Genomic DNA, 26,710 nt, shown 5'->3' with positions numbered 1-26,710 from the left:
ATGTCAATGCTCAGTCTACCAAGTTCAGCAACGATCACTGTTGTCTTATTATTCAGGCATGATGTGGAGGTGCTGGTGTTGGACTGGAGTGGACAAGGTCAGAAGTCAGACAACATCAGATTATAGCCCAACAGGTTTATTTGAAATCACAAGCTTTCAGAATATTGCCTTTTCATCAGGTGAGGTTCATACGGAAAGCTTCTGATTTCAAATAAACTTGTTAGACTATAATCTGACTTCTGACCTTATTATTCAGCAGCTGGCCAAATCCAAGGTATCTATCAATCCTGTGTACCTAGCCCTGACATTCCAGTTTGCCATACATTGGCACTTTGTCTTTTTTGCTTGTTTGCCTCGTGAGTTGGATTCTGCCCATTTATTGAGCAGATACTCTCAGTTGGAGTGACTTCTCCAGGTGAAAGCTTGGGCAAGACTTTTGGAGACCATGGGTGCTCAGACCTCACTTGCTTCTCTTGACCTCTCGAGTTGAGTCCAAAGGAATACAAAGCACAGTGTTCAGCATCGGCTTAGTTGCAGGCTTTGTTGAAAAGTTGACATATCACAGTTCATCCTTGGGCTCAGCTCCATCTTTTTTGGCAGATTTGAAACTTTAATATTTAGTTCTCCCATGAATCACATTTGTATTTCCCATTTTGAATTTAACTAGTTGGGAGGTAGGGTTTAACCTTCAAAAGGATTCTTGGTTTGAGGAAATGAATTCCTCTCTATCTGCCTGCTGGGTCCATTGTGCCTGAGTAAGGAAGCTGCTGTGATTGATTACCTGCCCAGAACGATTCCTGCTAATGAATCCCCAGTCTCTGATTCACCTCAAACATACCCAAGTGGACCCTATTACCCTCTTCCAGGTCTCTGACCTTGCCCAGTAGCTCCCTAATACACCACCTGAACCCCCCAACTCTCAGCCTCCAACCATTTTAACAGCCCTCAGGCCTTCAATTTCTTAGCTCCATTCCCAGCCTCCTAGCAAAATCTCCTGGATCCAAGGATTAGACTACACCCACCTAACGTGCGACTAGACAGCTAACTAGGTCTTGAAAATCAATTACCCCAACTCAAAATCAGCCATTCCAAACAGGATTGACCCCCTGAACCTTGAAATCTCCCATTACCCCAAGATTGAATGCCTCTCTCGTAAGTGACACTTTCATCAACTATAGTGTGGCTACCATAGCAGGTCAGAGATTACCAATCCTGCAGTAAGGGCTCCCCAAAGCCTGTCCATCACCTACAAGGCACAAATCAGGAGTGTGATTGAAATCTCCCCACTTGCCCTGATGGGTGTGTCTGCAATAACACTGCTGTTCCCAGTTCTGTGACCAGAGGGATAATCTCTGAAACAGATGGCCAATAAAGGATTCCACTGATGTAAACCATCCCAATCCCTATCCCCATCCCATGCCTCTGATGGTACAGGTAAGTTAAAATCCAACCCAATATTTCAAATGAAAGGTCACTGACATGTTAACAGGTTGCCCAGCGTAGTTTTTTGTTTTAATTCCAAATTTCCTCTACTATATTTTGCTTTTGAACTTGCATTAGCATATGCACTATCAAAGAATTTTGTTCCATATCATTGTCTGCGATGCTTTCTAATGTGCTTAGTTTGTCAAAGCTATCCTTTACTGGCCATCTGTTTCAGAGATTATCCGTCTGATCACGGAAATGGGAACTATCCAGGACAAAGCAGCCTATTTTATTGGAACCACACCCACAAGTATCCACTGCCTCCAACACCAAAACTCAGCAGCAGCAGTGTGTACAATCTACAAAATGCACTGCAGATATCTGCCAAATATCCTCAGATAACACCTTCTTGACCACTTTCATCTTAAAGGGCAAAGGCAACAGATACATGGGAACACCACCATTCGCAAGTTCCCCTCCAAGTCACTCACCATCCTGACCGAGAAATACTTCGCTGTTCTTTCACTGTCACTGGGTCAAAATCCTGGAATTCCATCCCTAATGTCATTGTGGGTCAACCCACAGCAGGTGGACTGCAGTGGTTCAAGAAGGCAGCTCACCACCACCTTCTCAAGGGCAACTAGGGATGGGCAATAAATGGTGGCCAGCCAGAGATGTCCACATCCAATGAGAGATTATAAAAAATTGTGGTCCTACCTGTCCTTATGGTCTCCTCAGAAATGTTCCCTATCTAAGTGGATGCCAAGTCTGTCACTCAGATTGGTATCAATGTAGGGAACTTGATAACACATCTCGCAATTGAAACCCTGGCTTCTGGCTTCCTTCTGATTCCACTGATATAAACCACCCCTGGCCCCATCTCCATCCCATGCCTCCGATGGAACAGGTAAGTTAAAATCCAACCCAATATTTCAGATGAAAGGTCACTGACCAACATGTTAACAGGTTGCCCAGCATAGTTTTTGTTTTAATTACAAATTTCCAACCTCTGCTGTGTTTTGCTTTTGAACTTGCATTAGCATATGCACTATCAAAGAATTTTATTCCATATCATTGCCTGCGATGCTTTCTAATGTGCTTAGTTTGTCAAAGCTATCCTTTACTGGCCATCTGTTTCAGAGATTATCCGTCTGATCTCGGAAATGGGAACAGCAGTGAGTACTGCGTCAGGCTCACTGGAGATAAAGTGGCCTTCGGGGTGACTCATACCTGGATTATTTCTCTTCCCTAGGACAGGAAACACAACTCACAGAATGGCTCAAAAAACTGTCTTGATTACTGGCTGCTCCTCAGGAATTGGCTTGGCCATAGCCTCTAAACTGGCCAACGATGATAAGAAAAGATTTATGGGTGAGTTTCAAGCTTAAAGGTTTGTCTCTCAGAGAGACGGATACAATATTATGAATGGAAAGCAGGGAGCAGGAGAGATACAAACAAACTTAAAAACATTTAGCCTGAGCAGGAGTAGAAAGAGGAGCAGAAAGAGATTGGATAATGTCACAGGATGCCATGTGGTAGAGTAATAGAGACAAGAATAGAGAGAATGTTAACGTGGAATGGTTGAAAAGATAAATAAGTTGGAGAAAGAGCTAGGAAAAAGATTGGTAAGCAGGATAGAGTAAAGAGAGTGTGAAGGGGAGGGATGTGAGCAAAAATAGAAGAGTGAGTACATGCAGAGAGAAGTGGGATAAGGTGAAGGGCAAGGCAGAGGGAAAGGAACAGAGCTCAAAGCAGCGACTGGGATTATGAAGTTGAGCAGGAATTGAGTGTGCAAGGTTGAAGGTTCCATTACAACATGGAAAAAGTATAAAGTATCTGAAGTTACTGACTTGGATTCTCTCAGATGCATTTGAAAATATGTTCACACTCACTGCAGTACAAAATGAAAAATGAAATGTGGCAGTGTGAGGAAATAATAGGGAAGGAATGCAAATCTCTGATTGTTGGCCGTTTATAATGATGTATTAGCCTGAATGTACTCAGCAGACAGTCAATTCAAGCTGCAATTACAGTCAAGGAAATGATTACAGGAAATTGTTTGCATTTCTGAGACATCATAATCTTGACAAGTGTTAAAAGTATTAAATGTGCTGTAAAAGTTTTGGTAGTTGAGTTTTTTAGAGCTTTGTCTAATGAGGAATCTGAGACCTGTACATGCTATTTGTATTTTTATTATTTGTAAATCCACTTGCAGTCTATGCCACGATGCGGAATCTGGATAAGAGACGAGATCTTGTGGATACTGCCGGAAGTTCACTGGGCAAAACACTGGAAATTAAACAATTAGATGTTTGTTGCGAAAAGTCAATCCGTGACTGTATTAGCAGTATTCCCAACAGGAAAGTCGATATACTTGGTAAGGACATCTAGTCTTAAAATGATTTGGAAATAATTTGTTGGACTGGATGTGGAGAAAGTTAACTCAATATAGAATTCAGGAGAAAGTTACTTTCTCATTAAGCTGTTAGAGTGTGGAAATTGCAAGTACAATTCTGCAGCTGGTGCCTACAAAAGCCTCATGCCCAGATTTGAATTGCGAGATCTGTTTCTATCTCATTTAATGCAACCAGAGAGCCACACAACATGATGGAGAGTGTTTGCAGTGTGAAGATGGGACCTCTTGCTTATTGGTCACTCCTCCCAATACTGTTATAGATGAATGCACTTGTGCCAGGTAGATTGGCAAGGGCATGGTCAAGCAGATTCGTCCCTCAAGTTTATTCGCTCACCACATGCAATGGTCCAGATAAGCAGCTTTAGGATTGGTCAACTCCATCTGTAGTAAAGCCATCAAGACACTCTTGGTAGTAAATGGAGAAGTCCCAGTCACAGTACATTGGGCAGAATTAAACTGCCGCCACTGGAATGAGGACAGTGGCAGTGTGGGTGGGGAGAATTGGCCGGGAGTACCACATTGAATTCCCAGTGTCAGGGAAGCTGTCACTTGTTAAAATGGCACTGACCTGGAGATTAACTGTAAGCTGGGCTGCCCTCCCACACTGCCGGAAGACTGTCCAAAATACTCTGTCAGTTTGTCAGTGGTCTCTTGGAGTATGAGGAAAAGGTGTTATCCCTCATTGACAGGTAGTCAGTGCCTGATTGAGAACTCAACATTGGGCGTGAAGGTTCAACCCATGTCTGAGCCTCCAACTCCCTCTGTGACCCTTCTCTCCTGCTCCCTGTGAAACGTATCCTGCCTTCATTCACCTTTGGTCTGATACTTCATTGATCCTAATGCCGTGGTGGGAGCATTATCAGCAGCCACCACTATTGTGTCCCATGCTGAGGTGGATGCTGTGTGGGTTTATTCTAGCCCTCATTCAGAGGGATGTTCAGAATTAATTGCTACTTGCTTGTAATCGCTTTTAAGCCAGTCGGGTTACAAATGTCAGATTTCCTTCCCTAAAGGACATTAGTAAACCAGCTGAGGCTTTACAACAATGCTAGTTTCCGTTACCGATGAGATTTTCATTCCAGATGAGATTTTCATTCCAGATTCATGATTTAATTACATTAAAGTTCCCCAGATGGTGGGGTTGTGAGATTTGTCTCTGGATCATTAGTCGAATGACACTACCACAATATTGGTGTTCTCAGTGCCATTTACTGATCTTGCTTCTATCTCCCTTGGTACCTCTACATAAAAGAATTCAATTGGTTTCCATTTCAAAAATGTCAACTGACCTAGCCTCAAAAGGTTTTGCAGAAGTCAAAAATTCCCTTCTCTGTTGAAATTGTCAGACAGCTTATCCAAGGTCTGGTACTGGGTGACCAGAAATATCCTTTAATTATATATTGGAAAACAATGATTATTTCCTTCAGTGTTTACCACAAAATGCTGCCCACCCTGCAGCTTTTGGCCATGTCTGCATCATCAGTGAGACCATCTATTTCCCCAGTGCAACATCAGTGACCCTCTCTTCACCTCAGTTCACCTGCTGTAGAAACTGTTCTGCATGTCTTTGTTATGTTTACTCTATTTCAACACATTCCTGCCAACCTCTTCCCCTTGGGTAAATTTGAGGTGATTTGTAACTTTGCCATCTATGTTGTAGGTTATATTGTTCAGCCAGCACTCTCTGTCACTTAATTCATACTGAATCCAAGAGAAGAATTGCTGCAATTTAAAATTCTCAAACTGTTATTTCTAAATCCCCTACATGGCTTTATTCCTCCCCATTTCTGTAATCTCTTCCAATCCTTCTGCTCCTGTAACTCAACTGCAGTTTGTCTACCACTGAAAGGGCCTGTCTACACCCTTTCATCTAAACCACCCAAAATAAATTGATTGAAGTGATTGTCTTGTTACTTAAACAATGGTTAAAACCACAGTGAACTTTTAACATTAACTTTAAACTGCAGCCTTGTTTGTCCCAGAGTTTCCTTTCCTTTAATCAAATCCTCATAATTTCCTTAAATAATGTTAGAATTTCCACACATTTATCACCTTTGACAACTTACTTAAAAGACATTTGTTACTGAAATTACTAAACAATATTTTATCTCTTCTGTGGATTTGCAATTGTGGTATGTGTTCTGAAATCTTAATTTTTTGTTTGTGTGACAGTAGATTTTCTGTGCTGAATTTGCACCTGCAGTGTTATATATTCAGAGCAGATGAATCTTATTCGACATTGGTCACATATTAATGATGGAAATGCCTTCAGAATGATATGAGGGCTGAAGGTATTAAATTATGACGATAGTTAGGATAGATTAGGTTTGGGTATAGAAGATTAAATGACGATCTATTTGACAGTTTAAGATGATTAGAGGATTTGATGCATACATGGTGCAGTTCACTCGGGGAGTCTGCATTGTTGTGGCAGGATGCACTTTTACACAGAAACATAGAAAATAGTAGCTGGTTTAGGCCATTCGGCCCTCCCAGCCTGCCCCACCATTCAGTATGTCGTGGCTGATCATCCAACTCAGTATGCTATTCTCCCGTACTGATACTCCAACTCAGTATCCTGTCACCAGAACATGACCTGGGTCTCTGGATTAATAGTCTGGCAAAAGTACCACTCGGCTATTTGCCTACCCAATGGACACCAATGGGTGTGACATGTGTCAAATAGGAGGCAGCTAAAGATACATTCTTGGGAGACACTTGAGTTAGTGGTGCAGAAAAGCCATTGCAAGTCACTGTGACTGTGAGGTGATAGATCAGAATAGAACCTCAGGTGAGACCAAACCCACTTGGTTGATTGCAGTGGAAAGGTGCTGGAGTAGGATGGCGTAGTATATCAAAGGCACAAGGAAGGGTGTGAAGAATGAGGAGGAATAGTTTATCTTTGCCACAGTCACATAGGATGTCATTTATGACTTTGATAATAAGAGCTGTTTTAGTGGAGAAACTCAGCAGGTCTGGCTCTTCAAACCCTTCTGAAGAAGGATCACTGGACCCAAAACGTTAACTCTGCTTTCATGCCACAGGTGCTGCCAGACCTGCTGAGTTTCTCCAGCAATTTCTGTTCTTTTCTTTCGGATTTCCAGTGCCTGCTGTTCTTTGTTTTATTTTTGAGTATTGTGGCATAGGTGGAAAACTGATTGGAGGAGTTCAAACATGGATTTCTGGGAAAAGTGGGCATGGATTCAGAAATTGACAGCATTTTCAGGACTTTGGAGAAGAAAGGGAAGTTGGATTTGGAGTAATAATTTGCAAAGAGTAAGGAGGTTCAGAATTACCTTCTAAAGGAGAGGACAATGTAGGCAGTTTCAAGGGGGGGGGGGTGAACAGTTTATGGGAGTGAGAACCATTAAAAGTATTGGCTAACATGGGAATTAGGATGGGATCTTGGACAGTCAGCAGATTAGTTGGAGCTGGATTTGGATCCCATGGACAAGCTGAACTTTGAGAGAATGGCACTGACATGCAGGAGCAAGTCGTGAAAGGAACTATCACAGGGTTAGGACAGAGGATCCTTAAACAAAGAACCAAGAAAATTACAGCACAGGAACAGGCCCTCTGGCCCTTCAAGCTGTACCGATTCATATCCTCTATCGAAAGCTGCCATCTATTTTCTCAGGATCTGTATCCCTATGCCCCCTGTCCATTCATGTATCTTTAATGATACACCTTTAATGATACTATCGTTCCCGCCCCTACCAACACCACTGGCAACACATTCCAGTCACCCACCACCTTCTGTGTAAAGAACTTTCCACGCATATCTCCCTAAACTCTTCCCCTCTCACTTTGAACTCGTGACCCCTAGTAATTGAGTCCTCCACTCTGGGAAAATGTTTCTTGCTATCCACCCTGTCTACACCTCTCATGATGTTGTAGGCCTCAATCAGGTCTCCCCTCAACCTCCTTCTTTCCAATGAAAATAATCCTAATCTACTCAACCTCTTCTCATAGCTAGCACCCTCCATACCAGGCGACATCCTAGTGAACCTCCTTTGCACCCTCTCTAAGGCAGCCACATCCTTTTGGTAATGTGGTGACCAGAACTGTGTCCAGTATTCCAAATGTGGCCGAACCAAAGTCTTATACAACTGTACTCAGTATCCCATCCATATGCCTTCTTGACCACTCCATTGACTTGTGTTGCCACCTTCAGGGATCAATGGACCTGAACACCCTGATCTCTCGGTACATCAATTTTCCATTTATTGTATAGTTCACGCTGGAATTGCCTCTTCCAAAATGCATCACCTCACATTTGTCCAGATTGAACCCATCTGCCATTTCTCTGCCCAACTCTCCAATCTATCAATAGTCTGCCGTATTCTCTGACCGTCCCCTTCACTATCTGCTACTCCACCAATCTTAGTGTCATCTGCAGACTTGCTAATGAGGCAACCTACACCTTCCTCCAAATCATTTATGAAAATCACAAACAACAGTGGTCCCAGTATGGATCCCTGTGGGACACCAGTGGTAACAGGTCTCCATTTTGAGAAGCTCCCTTCCACTACTACCTGTCTCCTGTTGCCCAATTAGTTCTCTATCCATCTAGCTAGAACACCCTGGACCCCATGCGACTTCACCTTCTGCATCAGCCTACCATGGGGAACCTTATCAAACCCCTTACTAAAGTCCATGTATATGACATCTACATCCCTTCCCTCATCAACTGATTTTGTTACCTCTTCAAATAATTCTTTTTTAGATTAGATTCCCTACAGTGTTGAAACAGGCTCTTCGGCCCAACAAGTCCACACCGACCCTCCGAACAGTAACCCACCCAGTCCCATTTCCCTCTGACAAATGCACTTAACACTACGGGCAATTTAACACAGCCAATTCACCTGACCTGCACATCTTTGGACTGTGGGAGGAAACCGGAGCACCCAGAGGAAACCCACGCAGACATGGGGAGAACGTGCAAACTCAACACAGGCAGTCACCCGAGGCTGGAATCGAACCTGGGACCCTGGTGCTGTGAAGCAGCAGTGCTAACCACTGAGCCAACGTGCCGCCCCACGGTTTGGAAGACATGACCTTACCTGCACAAGACCATGCTGCCTATCACTGATAAGCTAATTTTCTTCCAAATGGGTATATATCCAATCCCTGAGTATCTTCTCCAGTAGCTTCCCTACCACTGCCGTCAGGCTCACAGGTCTGTAATTACCTGGATTATCCCTGCTACCTTCTTAAACAAGGGGACAACATTAGCAATTCTCCAGTTCTCTGGGACCTCCCTCGTGTTCAAGAATGCAGCAAAGATATCTGTTAAAGCCCCAGCTATTTCCTCTCCCACTTCCCTCAGTAACCTGGGATCGATCCCATCTGGTCCTGGGGACTTGTTCACATTAATGCCTTATAGAATACACAACACTTCCTCCCTCCTTACGCCAACTTGACCAAGCGTAATCAAAGATCTATCCCTATCAACATCCGCTATGTCTCTGTACTCGGTGAATACTGATTCAAAGTATTCATTAAAAATCTCACCCACTTTCTCTGACTCCACACATATCTTTCCTCCTTTGTCCTTGAGTGGGCCAATGCTTTCCCTGCTCACCTCTTGCTCCTTATATGTGAATAAAAGGCTTTTTCCTTACCCAGCTCGCTAAGGATATCTCATGACACCTCTTAACCCTCTTAATTCCTCATTTCAGATTGGCCCTGCATTCCCAATATCCTTCCAGAACTTTGTCTGTCTTCAGTTGCCTAGACCTTATGTACACATCCTTGTTCCTCTTTGTTAGTGTCACACCTGTGGTTCCCTAATCTTGCCATTTCTATCTTTCATTTTCACAGGAACGTATCTGTCCTGAACCCTAATCAACCTCTCTTTAAAAGCATCCCACATATTGAATGTGAATTTCACTTCAAAAAGCTGCTCCAAATCTACATTCCCTAGCTCCTGCCAAATTCTGGTATAGTTGGCCTTCTCGCAATTTAGCACTCCTCCTTTAGGACCACTCTCATCTTTAGAACATAGGACATAGAACAATACAGTGCAGAGCAGGCCCTTCGGCCCTCAATGTTGTGCCGACCTGTGAACTATTTTCAGCTCATCCCCCTACACTATCCCAAAATCATCCATGTGCTTGTCTAAGGATTGTTTAAATCTCCCTAATGTGGCTGAGTTGACTACATTAGCAGGTAGGGCATTCCATGCTCTTACCACTCTCTGTGTAAAGAACCTGCCTCTGACATCGGACTTAAGTGGTTAGCACTGCTGCCTCACAGCGCCAGAGATCCGGGTTCAATTCCCGCCTCAGGCGACTGACTGTGTGGAGTTTGCACGTTCTCCCCGTGTCTGCGTGGGTTTCCTCCGGGTGCTCCGGTTTCCTCCCACACTCCAAAGATGTGCAGGCAAGGTGAATTGGCTATGCTAAATTGCCCGTAGTGTTAGGTAAGGGGTAGATGTAGATGCAGATGTAGGAGTATGGGTGGGTTACGCTTCGGCGGGGCGGTGTGGACTTGTTGGGCCGAAGGGCCTGTTTCCACACTGTAAGTAATCTAATCTAATCTAAATCTATCACCCCTCGTGCATGCTGACGTCATCATCCTAGGAAAAAGACTTTCACTGTCTACCCTATCTAATCCTCTGATCATCTTGTAAGTCTCTATCAAATCCCTTCTTAGCCTTCTTCTTGCCAATGAGAACAAGTTTAAGTCTCTCAGCCTTTCCTTATAAGACCTTCCCTCCAGACCAGGCAACATCCTGGTAAATCTCCTCTGCACCTTTTCCAATGCTTCCACATCCTTCCTTAAATATGGGAACCAGAACTGTATACTATATACCAAGTGTGGCCGCACCAGCGTTTTGTACAGTTGTAGTATGAGTATTTGTCCATGAGTATTCTAAAACTTATGGAGTTGTGATCGCTATTCCCAAAGTAATCCCCAACTGAAACTTCAACCACCCGGCCGGGCTCATTTCCTAACACCAGGTCCATTATGGCACCTTCCTGAGTTGGACTACTTACATACTGCTCTAGAAAACCCTCTTGGATGCTCCTTACAAAAGCTTCCGTCAAGGAAGGTTGCTCTGTGGGCACTGTGAAATTAAGGAGATGGTGGAGGGAACTGAGTGAAGATCTCAATCTTAGAGGCAACAAAATGTAGGAGTTCCTTGTATTTGTCTGAGATGAAAATGGAGGAATCAAAAGGGATGGATTTAAGATAATAGTTTGCTGCAGAGGTAAGGAGTTGGAGTGTTCTTTGTATTTGGTGGTTTTGGCAAACAAGAGCAGGCCTGATAATGACATGTCTGAATAAGGTGATTTAAACAAATGTAATGTTTGCATGAAAAGTAAACAATTTAAAAATAAACTTGCTAAAGTAGTTTTGTAGAAGGGATTGGAAGGCAGACTGCATGATGTCAGATTTCGCTGCTCGTTGGATGCTGCCTGAACTGCTGTGCTCTTCCAGCACCACTAATCCAATGTAGAAATTAACTCCAGCTCATTGAATGAAATGCGCAACAACGTCACCCTGCTTCCTTATTATAAAAATTTGTGCATGCATTTGGGAATTACAAATTTGATTAACTCTGGATTAAATAACTTGCCTCAATATAGTGGCAACCATTAAAATATCAAGTTATTATAAAAACTTAACTAATTCCCCAATATCTTTCAGGAAAGCAAATCTACTGTCTTTTACCCCGTTTGGCCTCCAGATTCTCTGACATGCCATTTGAAGTGGTCTAGTAAATCACTCAGTTGGATCAGAACTGCTGCAATAGACTTCAACACGCAATAGACTTCTTCTCCAGGGCAAATAGGATTGGGCAATAAAGAATTGGGCTTGTTGGGGGTTGGTTAACTCAACTGTATGACTGATTTGAAATGCAGGGACACCAACAGTGTGTGTTCACTTCCTAGCAAGGGTTACCATGAAGGAGTCTCTTTCTCAACATCTCCTCTCACCTGAGACATGTGATCCTCATGTTAAACCACCACCAGTCATTGCCCTCTAAGAGAGAGTAGCCCTATGGTGACTTTGCCTTTACTGAGATTGCCAATGATATCCAAATCCTATGAATGACTCCCCACGTCTTCCTCCGCTACATTGATGACTGCATTGGCGTCACCTCATGCTCCCGCAAGGAGGTTGAGCAATTCATCAACTTCACCAACACATTCCATCCTAACCTTAAATTTACCTGGACCATCTCTGACACCTCCCTCCCCTTCCTGGACCTCTCCATCTCCATTAATGACGACCGACTTGACACTGAAATTTTTTACAAACCTACCAACTCCCACAGTTACCTGGATTACACCTCTTCCCACCCTACCTCCTGCAAAAATGCCATCCCGTATTCCCAATTCCTCCATCTCCACCGTATCTGCTCCCAGGAGGACCAGTTCCACCACAGAACACACCAGGTGGCCTCCTTCTTTAGAGACCGCAATTTCCCTTCCCACGTGGTTAAAGATGCCCTCCAACGCAACTTGTCCACATCCCGCACCTCCGCTCTCAGACCCCACCCCTCCAACTGTAACAAGGATAGAACGCCCCTGGTGCTCACCTTCCACCCTACCAACCTTCGCATAAACCAAATCATCCACCGACATTTCCGCCACCTCCAAAAGGGACCCCAACAACAGGGATATATTTCCCTCCCCACCCCTTTCTCCCTTCCGCAAAGATAGTTCCCTCCGTGACTACCTGGTCAGGTCCATGCCCCCTACAACCCACCCTCCCGTCCTGGCACCTTCCCCGCCACCGCAGGAATTACAAAACCTGCGCCCACACCTCCTCCCTCACCTCCATCCAAGGCCCTAAAGGAGCCTTCCACATCCATCAAAGTTTTACCTGCACATCCACCAATATCATTTATTGTATCCGTTGCTCCTGATGCGGTCTCGTCTACATTGGGGAGACTGGATGCCTCCTAGCAGAGCGATTTAGGGAACATCTCTGGGACACCCGCACCAATCAACCACACCGCCCTGTGGCCCAACATTTCAACTCCCCCTCCCACTCTGCCGAGGACATGGAGGTCCTGGGCCTCCTTCACCGACGCTCCCTCACCACCCGATGCCTGGAGGAAGAACGCCTCACCTTCCGCCTCGGAACATTTCAACCCCAGGGCATCAATGTGGACTTCAACAGTTTCCTCATTTCCCCTTCCCCCACCTCACCCTAGTTCCAAACTTCCAGCTCAGCACTGTCCCCATGACGTCCTACCTGCCTATCTTCTTTTTCACCTATCCACTCCACCCTCCTCCCTGACCTATCACCTTCATCCCCTTCCCCACTCACCTGTTGTACTTTATGCTACTTTCTCCCCACCCCCATCCTCCTCTCATTTATCTCTCCACCCTTCATGCACTCTACCTGTATTCCTGATGAAGGGCTTTTGCCCGAAACGTCGATTTCGCTGCTCGTTGGATGCTGCCTGAACTGCTGTGCTCTTCCAGCACCACTAATCCAGTATTTGGTTTTCAGCATCTGCAGTCATTGTTTTTACCCTGCATGATGTCAGAGCATGCCATCCCTTAAGAATTAGTTTGCTCAATCCACTGTATTATTCTGAAAATTAAGTGGCTTACAACTCAGTGAAGATTGGAGAGTCAGTTTGCTGAAAAAAATCTCTTAATGCCGATTTAATAAGGACATTTAAGCTCTGCAAATATGTGAATTTACATATATTTACATTAGGTGAAAGTCAGGGCTACAGCTGCTGGAGATCAGAGTCAAGAGTGTGGTACTGAAAAAGCACAGCAGGTCAGGCAGCATCCAAGGAGCAGGAGAATCGATGTTTCGGGCAAGAGCACTTCATCAGGAATATTTACATTTATATATATATTTACATTATTTTAATAATATATCAGCTTTGCTAAATTAAAAACAAAAACTGAGTAGAAACGTGTGATTGTATAATTCTGTGTATTATCTCTTCCAGTTAGCAATGCTGGAATGGGGATGATTGGACCGATTGAGTGCCAGAGCTTGGAGGAGATGAAGAATGTTATGGACACCAACTTCTTTGGACTTGTTAGACTCCTTAAAGAAATCTTACCAGATATGAAGAAGAGGAAGAAGGGTCACATCGTGGTGATTAGTAGTGTGATGGGAATTCAGGGTATGGTTTGCAATGTAATCACTTCACTAATATGCCCATTGAGATCAAATTCTTGCTTTGTTCATGTTCTATTTGATTCAATCTGTGAATTAATTTCTCTTTCTTGAGTGGCGTTACTTTTTATAAGAAATTTCAGCTAATTGTCTATCTCTTTTCTTTTCAGGAATTTTGTTCAATGATATCTATGCTGCCTCAAAATTTGCAGTCGAAGGATTTTGTGAAAGTTTAGCAATTCAGGCAATAAAATTCAAATTGAAGTAGGTAACAATTGTGCTAACTTTGGGAAAAGATAGCTTTGAATTAATTCTTGCCCATTTATTACATTATTATGTATGTGGAATTGATTTAAATGATCTGCTGCAGAAGACATTCAGATTATTACGTTATATGGTTCATAAAAGATTCACAAGGATGTTGCCAGGGTTGGAGGATTTGAGCTATAGGGAGAGGCTGAACAGGGTGGGTTGTTTCCCTGGAGCGTCGGAAACTGAGGAGTGACCTTATAGAGGTTTATAAAATCATAAGGGTGAATAGACAAGGTCTTTTCCCTGGGTTGGGGGAGCCCAAACTAGAGGACAAAGGTTTAGGGTGAGAGGAGACCAATTGAAAAGGGACTTAAAATGCAACTTTTTCATGCAGAGGGTAGTGTGTGTATGGAATGAGCTGCCAGAGGAAGTGATGGAGACTGGTACAATTACAACATTTAAAAGGCATCTGGAGGGGTAAATGAATAGGAAGGGTTTAGAGGGATATGGGCCAAGTGCGGGCAAAACAGACTAGATTAGATTATCTGCTTGGCATGAACGAGTTTGACCGAAGGATCTGTTTACATGCTGTATATCTCAATGACTCAATGACTCTATATCTGTCAGTGTATGCATTTGGTGATTACATAGGCAAATTTTCTATTTTATGTTTCCTGTTATGTAAATAATTTTTATAATAGCTAAGGTGCCATTTCATCAGTCAGTTGTATACTCATGTTATCTATGAAAATCTTTCGCCACACTTTGCAGCTGAGTGAATGTCACTTATATTAGCTTCTGATCCAAATTTTTGTTCATCAGATTACGCACATATTGACTGCTTATAAGGGGAGCAAGTTTGGTGTCAGGGTGGGTGGATGTGCTGCAGCAGTGGGTAGAATAGAAACCATTGTCCCCTTGGCTACTTGTAAACATCATTTTTGGTAAACCTCCCAGAGTATATTTCCCCTCTGATCCTCTATGGTATATCCCCCATCTTACATTGGAACATTTCAGAGTGTAGGCTCTGAAAAGGAGACCTTACTGGACCCATATCTTCCCGACAGTGAGTTGAACATTGACCTTTTTTCCCAATTAAATTACTGAGAAAACAATATCATGTTCTGGGACAAACAGAAGGTCTGTCTGCCCCTCACTCCATTTATGAACTCAATAGGACTCTAATTGCAGAATGATATGTTAAGTTATTAAAAATGTATAATGACTTACATAACATTTATGTCATTAACTTGCATGTAATTTTCTCAAAACCTCCCAAATTGTATCAGAAATATCAGGATGCCATTTTAACACGCAGGTGTAAAACTGGCATTCCAGAGTGGCCACTCATTCCAGTAAAAAAACCTAATTTCCATTTTCATCAGATTCCACAATGGAAGCAGAGTTGGAGTGGCAAAATTTGATCCCCTGTGAAATTCCTTCTCACCTCAATATTAAAGTGTTGCCCCTTCACTCTGAGGCTGTGCCTTCGGGTCTCAGCCTCTCCTACTAGTGGTCCACTCTATCCAGGTCCCTCAGTATTCTGTACATTTCAATCAGATCCCAAGCCCATTTCTAAACTCAATCGAGTACAGACCCAGAATCCTCAAGTACTCCTCACATGACAAGCCCTTCTTTACCAGGATCATTCTTTGAAACCTCTTCTGGATCCCTCCATCACCAGAACATCCCTCCTTAAATATAGGGCCCAAAAATGCTCTTTCCTGCTGAGGGTGCAACACAGCAGCGTGTTCCTATTTTTGAAATTCTTCAAAACAAATGCCTCTCCTTAACCTTTGCAAAGTTATATCCTGAGTCTATGATGTTATGGCTGGAGTCATCTGTTCTTGCTGGTGGAAGTGTATTTAATTCGATTACATGGCCCCATGCCTGAACATTGTTGGAAAGATCACGTTCTGGGTGGAGAGATCTATGATCCACTATTCTACCCCTCCCACTTCTCCACCTCCCCAGTGCCAATTGATTTGGGTTAGTTCTTCAGTGAAAGGCTCTGTGCTTGATCAAAGAGCTAGTCATCAAGAATGAGGAAGCTGCTTGGAACTAACATTCCCAATGCCCCACTCTGGCCCATTTACCCTTGCAAGCAAACCCTCAGCACCGTCTGCCTGTGACCCCAACCCTGCGAACCCCTACACCATGTTCCATACTGTAGGAATTCTATGAAATGAAATTCTGTGAAAAATAGCATTTGTAATAGGGTATGGGAATGGGTCTGGGTGGGATACTCTTTGGAAGGTTGGTGTGGACTTGTTGGGCCAAATGGCTCAACACTGTTTCCACACTTTTGGGATTCTAAGCTTACCTTCAACTTGTAGCATTCCTGAGACTCCATAGTATGTGTTAACTGCAGCAGCCTCAGTCAAAATAATGATAGCAAAATGATTGAAGAGAATGAGTTACTCTGACTCATACAGAAGCCTCTACTAACTGTCTAAGAAATAGTTCATTGTTGGGAGTTTATCGATGACTTCTTTTAATTTGACAGCATCACTCTGATTGAACCTGGCCCTGTGATCACTGAATTTGAAAAAAAGGTTTATGAAGAGGGATTGAAAGTGGATCTGTCTGCAGCAGACCAGGAAACAAGAGATATGTTTACAAATATTTACCTACGCAACTACAAGGACATATTTGTAAGCCTGGGACAAAGTGCTGATGATGTGGCTGAGGTACTAACAATTAAAGAAAAAAGCTTATCAAAGCTTACACTACATAAATCAATAAGAAGTGAAATCAGTTGAATGGAACTATGCCTGAAAGGAATAAAATCAGTGTTCTCCTTTCTCATGATTTGAAACAAAATTTTTAACATGTCCTTGACTTTGACACTGTATTATCTCATGTCTTTTGTTATTTATTCACTGATAGGAAAGACTATCCCTAATTACCCTTGGGAAGGTGGTGGTGGTGAGCTGACTTCTTAAAATATTGAAGTCCATATGTTGTAGTTACTGACCCAGTGACACTGAAGGCACAATAACACATTTCCAAGTCAGGATGGTGCTTAATGGGGAAACCAGAAGTCATGGTGTGCCCAGTAATAACTGAAAGCTGTAGGTTTTTATCCCAACCAATGCTGAAGTTTTTTTGGAACACTAATTGATCCTACTTTTAACTGCTCTTCCTGTACTCTCAGAAACCCTGCAAAGGAGCAGTCAAAATACAGTGAGTTAGTTAGCCACCCTTCTCTCTCTTCGTCTGCCTGAGTGCAATTCTAAACTGTAGGTGTCAAAAGCTGATGCTTGGAGCTTCTGGTTATACATGTGGATGCCAGTATCGGGACCAGATCTCCAAATTTAATCTGAGATTGGACTAAGGGCATCAGGGTAGGTCAAACCTGCTGGGAACAGAAGTCAGGAGATGTCCAGAAAAGTAAACTATTTGCTAAGTATCCTTCAAGGTCCATAAGAGTAGGGGACTCTCTCCAGTGCCCTCTAGAAAATATCAGGCTTCCTCCAGTTTGATCCCTGCTGATGGTACTACTGTAGAAGTCAGGTCCCAGGATGAGATCTGGCTGGATAGATCATAATATATTTTTATTTAGTTAGTTGACTTGGTGATCAGACACTGAGGTGAGGCCATATTGAATTTGGTGCTTGGCAACAATCCAGGTCAGGTGTCAGATCTCTCAGTGGGAAAGCATTTCGGTGATAGTGATCCCAACACCCTGATCTTTACTATAGTCATGTAGAGGGATAGGAGTAGATGATATGGGGAAGTATTTAATTGGGGGAGGGGGAATTACAATGCTATTAGGCAGGGACTGTGGAGCATAAATTGGGAGCAGGTATTCTCAGGGAAATGCACACGACAGAAATGTGGAGGTTGTTTAGGGAGCACTTGCCTCGAGTGCTGGACAGGTCTGTCCCACTGAAGCAAGGAAGAGATGGTAGGGTGAAGGAACCTTGGATGACAAGAGATATAGAACATCTAGTCAAGCGAAAGAAGGAAGCTTACTTAAGGTTGAGGAGGCAAGGATCAGACATGGCTCCAAAGGGTTACAAGGCAACCAGGAAGGAACTGAAGAATGGACTTAGAAGAGCTGGAAGGGGGCATGAGAAAACCTTGGTGGGTAGGATTAAAGTAAACCCCAAGATGTTCTACACTTTTGTGAGGAACAAGAAGATGGCCAGAGTAAGGGTAAGGCTGATCAGGGATAGTGAAGGGAACTTATGCCTGGAGTCGGAGGAGGTAGAGGAGGTCCTTAATGAATACTTTGCTTCAGTATTCACTAGTGAGAGGGACATTGTCATTTGTGAGGACAGCGTGAAACAGGCTGATACGCTCAAACAAGTTGATGTCCAGAAGGAGGATGTGCTGGAGATTTTGAAAATGAGGATAGAGAAGTCCCCTAGGCCAGACGGTATAAACCTAAGGTTACTATGGGAAGCAAGAGAAGAGATTGCTGCATCTTTGGCAATGATCTTTGCATCCTCACTGTCTACTGCAGTAGTACCAGATGATTGGAGGGTGGTCAATGTCATTCTCTTATTCAAGAAAGGGAATAGGGACAACCCTTGGAATTACAGTCAGTCTTACATCTGTGGTGGGCAAAGTATTGGAGAGGATTCTGAGTGACACAATTTATGATTATTTGGAAAAGCATAGCTTGATTAGAGATAAAAGCTGAAAATGTGTTGCTGGAAAAGCGCAGCAGGTCAGGCAGCATCCAAGGAGCAGGAGAATCGACGTTTCGGGCATGAGCCCTTCTTCAGGAATGAGGAGAATGTGCCAAACAGGCTAAGATAAAAAGCTAGGGAGGAGGGACTTGGGGAAGGGGCGTTGGTAATGCGATAGGTGGAAGGAGGTTAAGGTGAGGGTGATAGGCCGGAGTGGGGGTGGGGGCGAAGAGGTCAGGAAGAAGATTGCAGGTTAGGAAGGTGGTGCTGAGTTCGAGGGTTGGGACTGAGACAAGGTGGGGAGAGGGGGAATGAGGAAACTGGAGAAATCTGAGTTCATCCCTTGTGGTTGGAGGGTTCCTAGGCGGAAGATGAGGCGTTCTTCCTCCAGCCGTCGTGTTGCTATGGTCTGGCGATGAAGGAGTCCAAGGACCTGCATGTCCTTGGTGGAGTGGGAGGGGGAGTTGAAGTGTTGAGCCACGCCTGCTGCGCTTTTCCAGCAACACATTTTCAGCACTGATCTCCAGAATCTGCAATCCTCACTTTCTCCTAGAAGATGATGACACAAAGGTTGGTGGAGTTGTGGATCGTGTGGAGGGCTGTTGGAGGTTGTAATGGGACATTGACAGAATGCAGAACTGGGCAGATGGAGTTCAACCTGGAAAAGCATGAAGTGATTCACTTTGAAAGGTTGAATTTAAATGCAGATTACATGGTTAAAGGCAGGATACTTGGCAGTGTGGAAGAACAGAGGGATCTTGAGTCCTTGCCACCCAAGTTGACAGGGTTGTTAAGAAACCTTATGGTGTGTTGGCTTTCATCCATTGGCTTTAAGAACCACAAGGTTATGTTGCAGCTCTATAAAACCCTGGTTACACCACATTTGGAATACTGTGTTCAGTTCTGGTCACCTTATTATAGGAAGCATGGATGCTGCCTGACCTGCTGCGCTTTTCCAGCAACACATTTTCAGCTCTGATCTCCAGCATCTGCAGTCCTCACTTTCTCCTCTTATTATAGGACGGGTATAGTATCATTAGTGAGGGTGCAGAGGAGATTTACCAGGATGCTGTCTGGATTGGAGGGCATTTCTTATAAAGAACGTTTGAGGAGCTAGGGCTTTTCTCATTGGAGTGAAGAAGGATGAGAGGTGACTTGATAGAAGTGTACAAGATGGTGAGAGGTATAGATAGAGTGGTTCGCCAGAAACTTTGTCCTAAGGTGAAAATGACTATCATGAGGGGTCATAATTTTAAGGTGATTGGAGGAAGGTTTAGGGAGATGTCAGATTCTTTACACAGAGTGGTGGGTGAGCAGAATACACTGCAAGCAGTGGTAATGGAGTCAGATACATTAGGGACATTTAAACTACTCTTGGATAGTAAAATGTAGGGTATGTAGGTTAGCTTGATCTTAGAATAGGATAATAGGTCGGCACAGGTCTAGGTTCAATGTTCTCATGAAGCTGCAGATTTTCCTCAGGCACAGAACAGATGTTTATGTCACACAAAAAAACACAAAGGGAAACCACAACCTACCTAGTGGACTGACATTTTTTACAAACCCACCGACTCCCACAGCTACCTGGATTACACCTCTTTCCACCTCCACCTGCACCTCTACCTCTGCCGTACCTGCTCCCAGGAGGACCAGTTCCACCACAGAACACACCAGATGGCCTCATTCTTTAGAGACCGCAATTTCCCTTCCCACATGGTTAAAGATGCCCTCTAACACATTTCGTCCACATCCCGCACCTCGGCCCTTGAACCCCACCACTCCAACCGTAACAAGGACAGAACCCCCCCATCTCCGGTGGTCACCTTCCACGCTACCAATCTTTGCATAAACCGCATCATCCGCTGACATTTCCGCCACGTCCAAACGGACCCCACCACTAGGGATATATTTCCCTCCACACCCCTTTCCACTTTCCCAAAGACCGTTCCCTCCATGACTACCTGGTCAGGTCCATGCCCCCCAACAATCCACCCTCCTCTGCAACCGCAGGAATTGCAAAACCTGCACCCACACCTCCTCCCTCACCTCCATCCAAGGCCCCAAAGGAGCCTTCCGCATCTATCAAAGTTTTACCTACACATCCACCAATGTCATTTATTGTATCCGTTGCTCCCGATGGGGTCTCCTCTACTCTAGGGAGACTGGACACCTCCTAGCAGAGCACTTTAGGGAACATCTCCGGGACACCCGCACCAATCAACCCCACCGCCCTGTGGCCCAACATTTCAACTCCCCCTCCCACTCTGCCGAGGACATACAGGTCCTGGGCCTCTTTCACCGCTGCTCCCTCACCACCCGACGCCTGGAGGAAGAACGCCTCACCTTCTGCCTCAGAACACTTCAACCCCAAGGTATCAATGTGGACTTCACCAGTTACGTCATTTCCCCTCCCCCCATCTTACCCCAGTTCCAGCCTTCCAGCTCAGCACCGTCCCCATGACCTGTCCTACCTGCCTATCTTCCTTTCCACCGATCCACACCACCCTCCTCTCTGACCTATCACCTCCACCCCCACCCCCATTCACTTATTGTACTCTATGCTACTTTCTCCCCACCCCACCCCCCCATGCCCCTCATTTATCTCTACACCCTGCAAGCATCCTGCCTCTACTCCTGATGAAGGGCTTTTGCCCAAAACATTAATTTTCCTGCTCCTCGGATGCTGCCTGACCTGCTGTGCTTTTCCAGCACCACTCTAATCCAGACTTGGGTTTCCAGCATCTGCAGTCCTCATTTTTACCTAGACAATTAGAATGATCTCACATCACACAGTAAGACAAACTTTCCTAACACTATATATTACAGAAACTCAAGTACAGAAAAATTATGGGGGTGAAAGTGAAGTCTACAGATGCTGGAGATCAGGGTCAATATTAGAGTGGTGCTGGAAAAGCACAGCAGGTCAGGAAGCATCCGAGGAGCAGGAAAATCGACGTTTTGGGCAAAAGCCCTTCATCAGGAATGAGGCAGGGAGCCTCCGGGGTGGAGAGATTAAATGGGAGGAGAGTGCCCCACTCTAATCTTGACTACAGAAAAATTATGCCCCTAGCTCAACTCTTTAGGATTCTACCTAACACACTCTTGATGACGTCTTTGTCTTGAGATGTGAAGACAATTTCATGAGTATTTTTTTCAAATCTGTCAACATGAACTTTTCATTAATCTGAAAACCTAAACTTCCTCAATTCTAACAATTTGAGAATTTCTAACCACATTCTCCTGGTTTAGAAGTTACACAAACCTAATGTCTTTGCTGATATGATCTGTTCCCTGAATCCTTCCTCTAGGAGAGAAACTAGAGTGGCTTCTAAGCTCAACACTGGTTAGTTCTGATTGAATTACAAAAAAAAAAGCTTGCTCATCCTTGATTCTTCTCAACTGAAAACAAACAAATGACCTTACACATTAACTCTGGCGAAAGTGAGTACTGCAGATACTGGAGATCAGAGTCAAGATTAGAGTGGTGCTGGAAAAGCACTGCAGGTCAGGCAGCTTCTGAGGAGCAGGAAAATTGAGGTTTCCCCCCACCTCCATCCACCTATTGCACTCCCAGCTACATTCCCCCCAGCCCCATTCCCCCTCCCATTTATCTCTCCACTCCTGAGGCTCCCAGCCTTATTCCCGATGAAGGGCTTTTGCCCGAAACATCAATTTTCTTGCTCCTTGGATGCTGCCTGATCTGTGCTTTTCCACCACTCTAGTCTTTACACGTTAACTCTACCTGTCATAAACATCTTTCTGTTAACACCACAGGGGTCCACAGTCACCTGCTTTTTGTCAAAAAATGCTGGACTTAGTCAATGTTTCAGAAAGACTCTCTGACCTTTTATAAAAGAAACATTTTCACTGAAATAACCAACACCCAACTACATCTATTTTGAAATCCAAATTCAAATTTATAATAATATATGTATAGTACACACCTTGTAGATCTCTCCTCAAGTTGCTCTTTAATTATCTCATGATTGGATTTCATATCCATGGACATTAGGACTATAGAGGAAAGCCTACCACATACACTGACACAATATTAACCAACTGGCCACTCCTTTTCACTCACTATAAAAATCAAAGCTGTATGATCATATTCAGGAGTAAGGATCACTTTGGTGTACAGTATTTCACTTGGTTACAAAAATCAAGCCTGGTACAGGAAGTAGGGAGAGCACTGATGGAATGCTTAGCTAGGAGAAAACCATAGTTAATAAACATAAAACATTAATTCATACAATTTCTAAATGATTTTGTCTTTCTTTTTATTGAACAGCACACCAAGAAGATCATTACCTCAGACAATCCGCCATTCCGTCATCAGACAAACACGCTTTACACTCCCATGACAACTCTGAAGTATGCTGATCCAAATGGAGATCTCCCCATTGACACCTTCTACAAAATGGTTTTCCATCATGATAAAGTTTTCCATGCAAGTCTCAATTTTATTAAATTGTTGAGATGGAGAAGCAAAAAGAGTTTTAATTTAGGAAAAACAAATAATAAAGAATAGTCTTTATCTACCCTTGAATTTTAACAAATTAGAAATCACTTGTGAAAAATGAAAGCAGTTACTTCTATTCCTCAGCTGAGCTTCATGTTATAATTCATCATTTTCTCATGTATCTGTTGTATCTGATCAACAGCAGGTTGGGGAAACTGGGGTTGTACTCATTTAGAGAAAGGTAACTTGCTATATCTACACAATACTGTGACAGGTTTAGATAATGCTAAGGAAGGTAAGCTGTTCCCATTAGCTGACCCCTGCCTTGTGGCAGCATAGTGGAGGTACAATTAACTTTAGTGACAGAAATTAATACTGCGGAGAATATTTGTCAGTTGTGGCCATCTTCTGTCAGTGCTAGTAATAAACCAATCATACAGATGGAGGCTATCAAGAGATTTTGAGACAAAAACAGAAATTGCTGGAGAAACTCAAAAGGTGTGGCAGTATCTGTGGAAAGAAACAGAGTTAATATTTTGAGCCTTGTGACCCTCCTTCAGATTTGTCTTGGTTTGACTTATTAATGTCACATGTACCAAGATACAGTGAAAAGTATTGTTTGCACGCTATCCAGGCAAATTATACCTTACGTAAGAACATCAGGATAATAGTATGGGCGGCACGGTGGCACAGTGGTTAGCACTGCTGCCTCACAGCGCCAGAGACCCGGATTCAATTCCCGCCTCAGGCGACTCTCTGTGTGGAGTTTGCACGTTCTCCCCGTGTCTGCGTGGGTTTCCTCCGGGTGCTCCGGTTTCCTCCCACACTCCAAAGATGTGCAGGTCAGGTGAATTGGCCATGTTAAATTGCCCGTAGTGTTAGGTAAGGGGTAGAAGTATGGGTATGGGTGGGTTGCGCTTCGGCGGGGCGGTGTGGACTTGTTGGGCCGAAGGGCCTGTTTCCATGCTGTAATGTAATCTAATGTAATCTAATCTAAAAAAAGAACAGAAAGCAGAATGTACTGATACAGCAACAGAGAATTAGAAATCCTATTGTGTGGAAATAGGCTCTTTATGAATAGGAAGGGTTTGGAGGGATATGGGCTGGGTACTGGCAGGTGGGACTAGATTGGGTTGAGATATCTGGTCGGCATGGGCGGGTCTGTTTCCATGCTGTGCATCTCTATGACTTTATGACTCTAAGTCCACACCAGCCGTCCGAAAAGTAACCCACGCAGACCCATTCCTCTACATTTACCCTGACAAATGCACCTAACCTACACATCCCTGAACACTAAGGGCAATTTAGCATGGCTAATTCACCTAACCTGCATATCCTTTGGATTGTGGGAGGAAACCCACACAGACACAGGGAGAATGTGCAAACACCACACAGACAATCACCCGAGGCTAGAATTGAACCGAGGTCCTTGGTGCTGTGAGACAGCAATGCTAACCACTGTGCCTCTGCGCCACCCGTGAGGTAAGGTGCAGAGAAAGATCAACTCTAATATATGAGAAGGAGAAAGTGAAGACTGCAGATGCTGAAGATCAGAGTCGAGAGTGTGGTGCTGGAAAAACACAGCATCTGAGGAGCAGATCCCAGCTCCTTGGATGGTACCTGACCTGCTGTGCTTTTCCAGCACCACACACTCAACTCTAATATATGAGAAGTCCAGTCATAAAATGGCAGCAAGAGAAAATGGCATTTATCTTGATGATGGCGGTGTAGGGGAAAATGAGTGAGCGGATAACTGGAGCTCAGAGAAAGAGGAAACAGTTAATCAGACAAAGGGAAGTCAATAATAAAGCACAGAAGAAGTGAGATAGGTGATAACAGGAGTTTGTGATGGCTGAAAATATTCATGACTGTACTGTAAGCAACCTATGTCATGACAGGACTCTGTCTGTGGGGGTGGATAAAACACATGGAAGGAGGTGTTCAGGCTCTAAAATTGGAGAATACGATATTGAGTCATGAGATGAGAATTTAAGAATTGTTTGGCTCTCTTGTCATTTTAAATGCTGACTGGTGGATTTTTATTGTCAGACATTGTGTGACAGTGTGATTGTGGTGGTGATACAACATTCATTATACATCAAAGCTCCAAAACCAAACAGCTTTCACAAAAAAAAAGCTGTTTCCAAAAGAGCAATATTCCTGCTGCCCTATTTAACTTACACAAAGACATGATTAATTACTGCAGAGTCAAGATTACAGTATCATTATCCTGGCAGAGTAGAACTGTCACCATATTTTTTGTCATCCAGTCATGTTGAAATGAATAGCATAAATTCCAGTTGTCAATTTGCTGCTTTAGCGAAAGCTTACTCTGTCATTGTGGGCTCTTTATGGCTTAATCATGTACAACACTCATTATGGAATGTTACTGTGGCTGAGAGGAGTAGAAATCTATTTGTGTTGGCAATAATGAAACCGAATACAACATGCGGATGATCTAAGGTATGCCACTATCCAAGACATCTTTGCAACCTGGAGTTCCAAACCATAAAGCAAGTTGAATTACTTCAACCCTAAATATGTTTTCATGTTTTCTCACAGGATGTGTGCATTGCTGACTAGGCCAATATTTATTGCTCACACCAATTGCCCATGACAAGGCGGTGATTGTTAAACCCCAGAGGCTAAAAAGTTGATAAAACAGAATCCAGGAATGTACTTTCTCTAGTCAGAAGGCATCACAAAATTCCAACCCATCTTTTATTTGTTTTCCATATAGTTATCACACCCAGTTCTCACCTAATTAACTCTTAATTAACATATACCATTGGTCTGATGCCTCCCCACCAGAGTCGAGTCATGATAAGTTATAAACCACCTTATTGAACTGTTGCAGTCCATGAGGTGCTCTGAGGAAGACAGTGCCAGGACTTTGACCCAGCAACAGTGAAGGAACGACAATATTGTTCCAAGTCAGGATTGTGTGTGAATGTCTTTCCAGGCATCTGCTCCCCATTTTTTTCCAGGTGGTTTAGAAGGTGCTGTTGATGGAAATCTGTGTGTTGTCATATTCATATTCTGTCAAATCAATAAATTAAAAATGATTTAATAGATTTCTCATTCTTCATTTTTTAAATCAATCATATCAACATCCAATAGTCTACATCTCTCATGCAGCATCTTAACACAAAGGCAGAACAGTTTTGACTTTACCACCTCCACCACACACCCTCAACACTGTCAGGTGAAAACTAGACTTGTGAGGGGGTTACACTGGGGTGGTGCCCCGGCTCCACCTTCATCTTGATCTGTTGCCAGCCCACTGTTGTGGCCCTGCACTGCATGCCAGCGATAGCCTCAGAAATATTCACAAGCCAGGGTCTGAGAATTTCATGTGGATCCTGATGATACTTTCATGCTGTCCGATGAGTCTTGTATATTTCTGACCATGCC

General features: G+C 43.7%; 1 protein-coding gene across 1 annotated transcript; it reads left to right on the top strand.

Annotated features, from left to right (window-relative positions):
* The first annotated feature begins 2,620 nt into the window (after window positions 1-2,620).
* On the top strand, window positions 2,621-26,370 carry LOC140480065 (retinol dehydrogenase 8). The gene is made up of 6 exons (XM_072574651.1): window positions 2,621-2,796; window positions 3,641-3,802; window positions 13,773-13,952; window positions 14,116-14,209; window positions 16,704-16,887; window positions 23,126-26,370. The coding sequence occupies exons 1-6, from the start codon at window positions 2,700-2,702 to the stop codon at window positions 23,363-23,365; spliced, it is 957 nt and encodes a 318-aa protein (XP_072430752.1). The 5' UTR covers window positions 2,621-2,699; the 3' UTR covers window positions 23,366-26,370.
* The last annotated feature ends 340 nt before the right edge of the window (window positions 26,371-26,710 follow it).

Source organism: Chiloscyllium punctatum, chromosome 7 (genome assembly GCF_047496795.1).
Source record: "Chiloscyllium punctatum isolate Juve2018m chromosome 7, sChiPun1.3, whole genome shotgun sequence".
Classification (NCBI taxonomy): domain Eukaryota; kingdom Metazoa; phylum Chordata; class Chondrichthyes; order Orectolobiformes; family Hemiscylliidae; genus Chiloscyllium; species Chiloscyllium punctatum.
The sequence above is the reverse complement of the archived record's forward strand: the minus strand, read 5'-3'. Positions and strand labels throughout refer to the sequence as shown.

Coding starts and splice junctions, on each gene's coding strand:
- LOC140480065 (XM_072574651.1), top strand. CDS start 2,700: ATGGCTCAAAAAACTGTCTTGATTACTGGCTGCTCCTCAGGAATTGGC. Junction 2,797..3,640: donor TGATAAGAAAAGATTTATGG/GTGAGTTTCAAG, acceptor ATCCACTTGCAG/TCTATGCCACGATGCGGAAT. Junction 16,888..23,125: donor GTGCTGATGATGTGGCTGAG/GTACTAACAATT, acceptor TTTATTGAACAG/CACACCAAGAAGATCATTAC.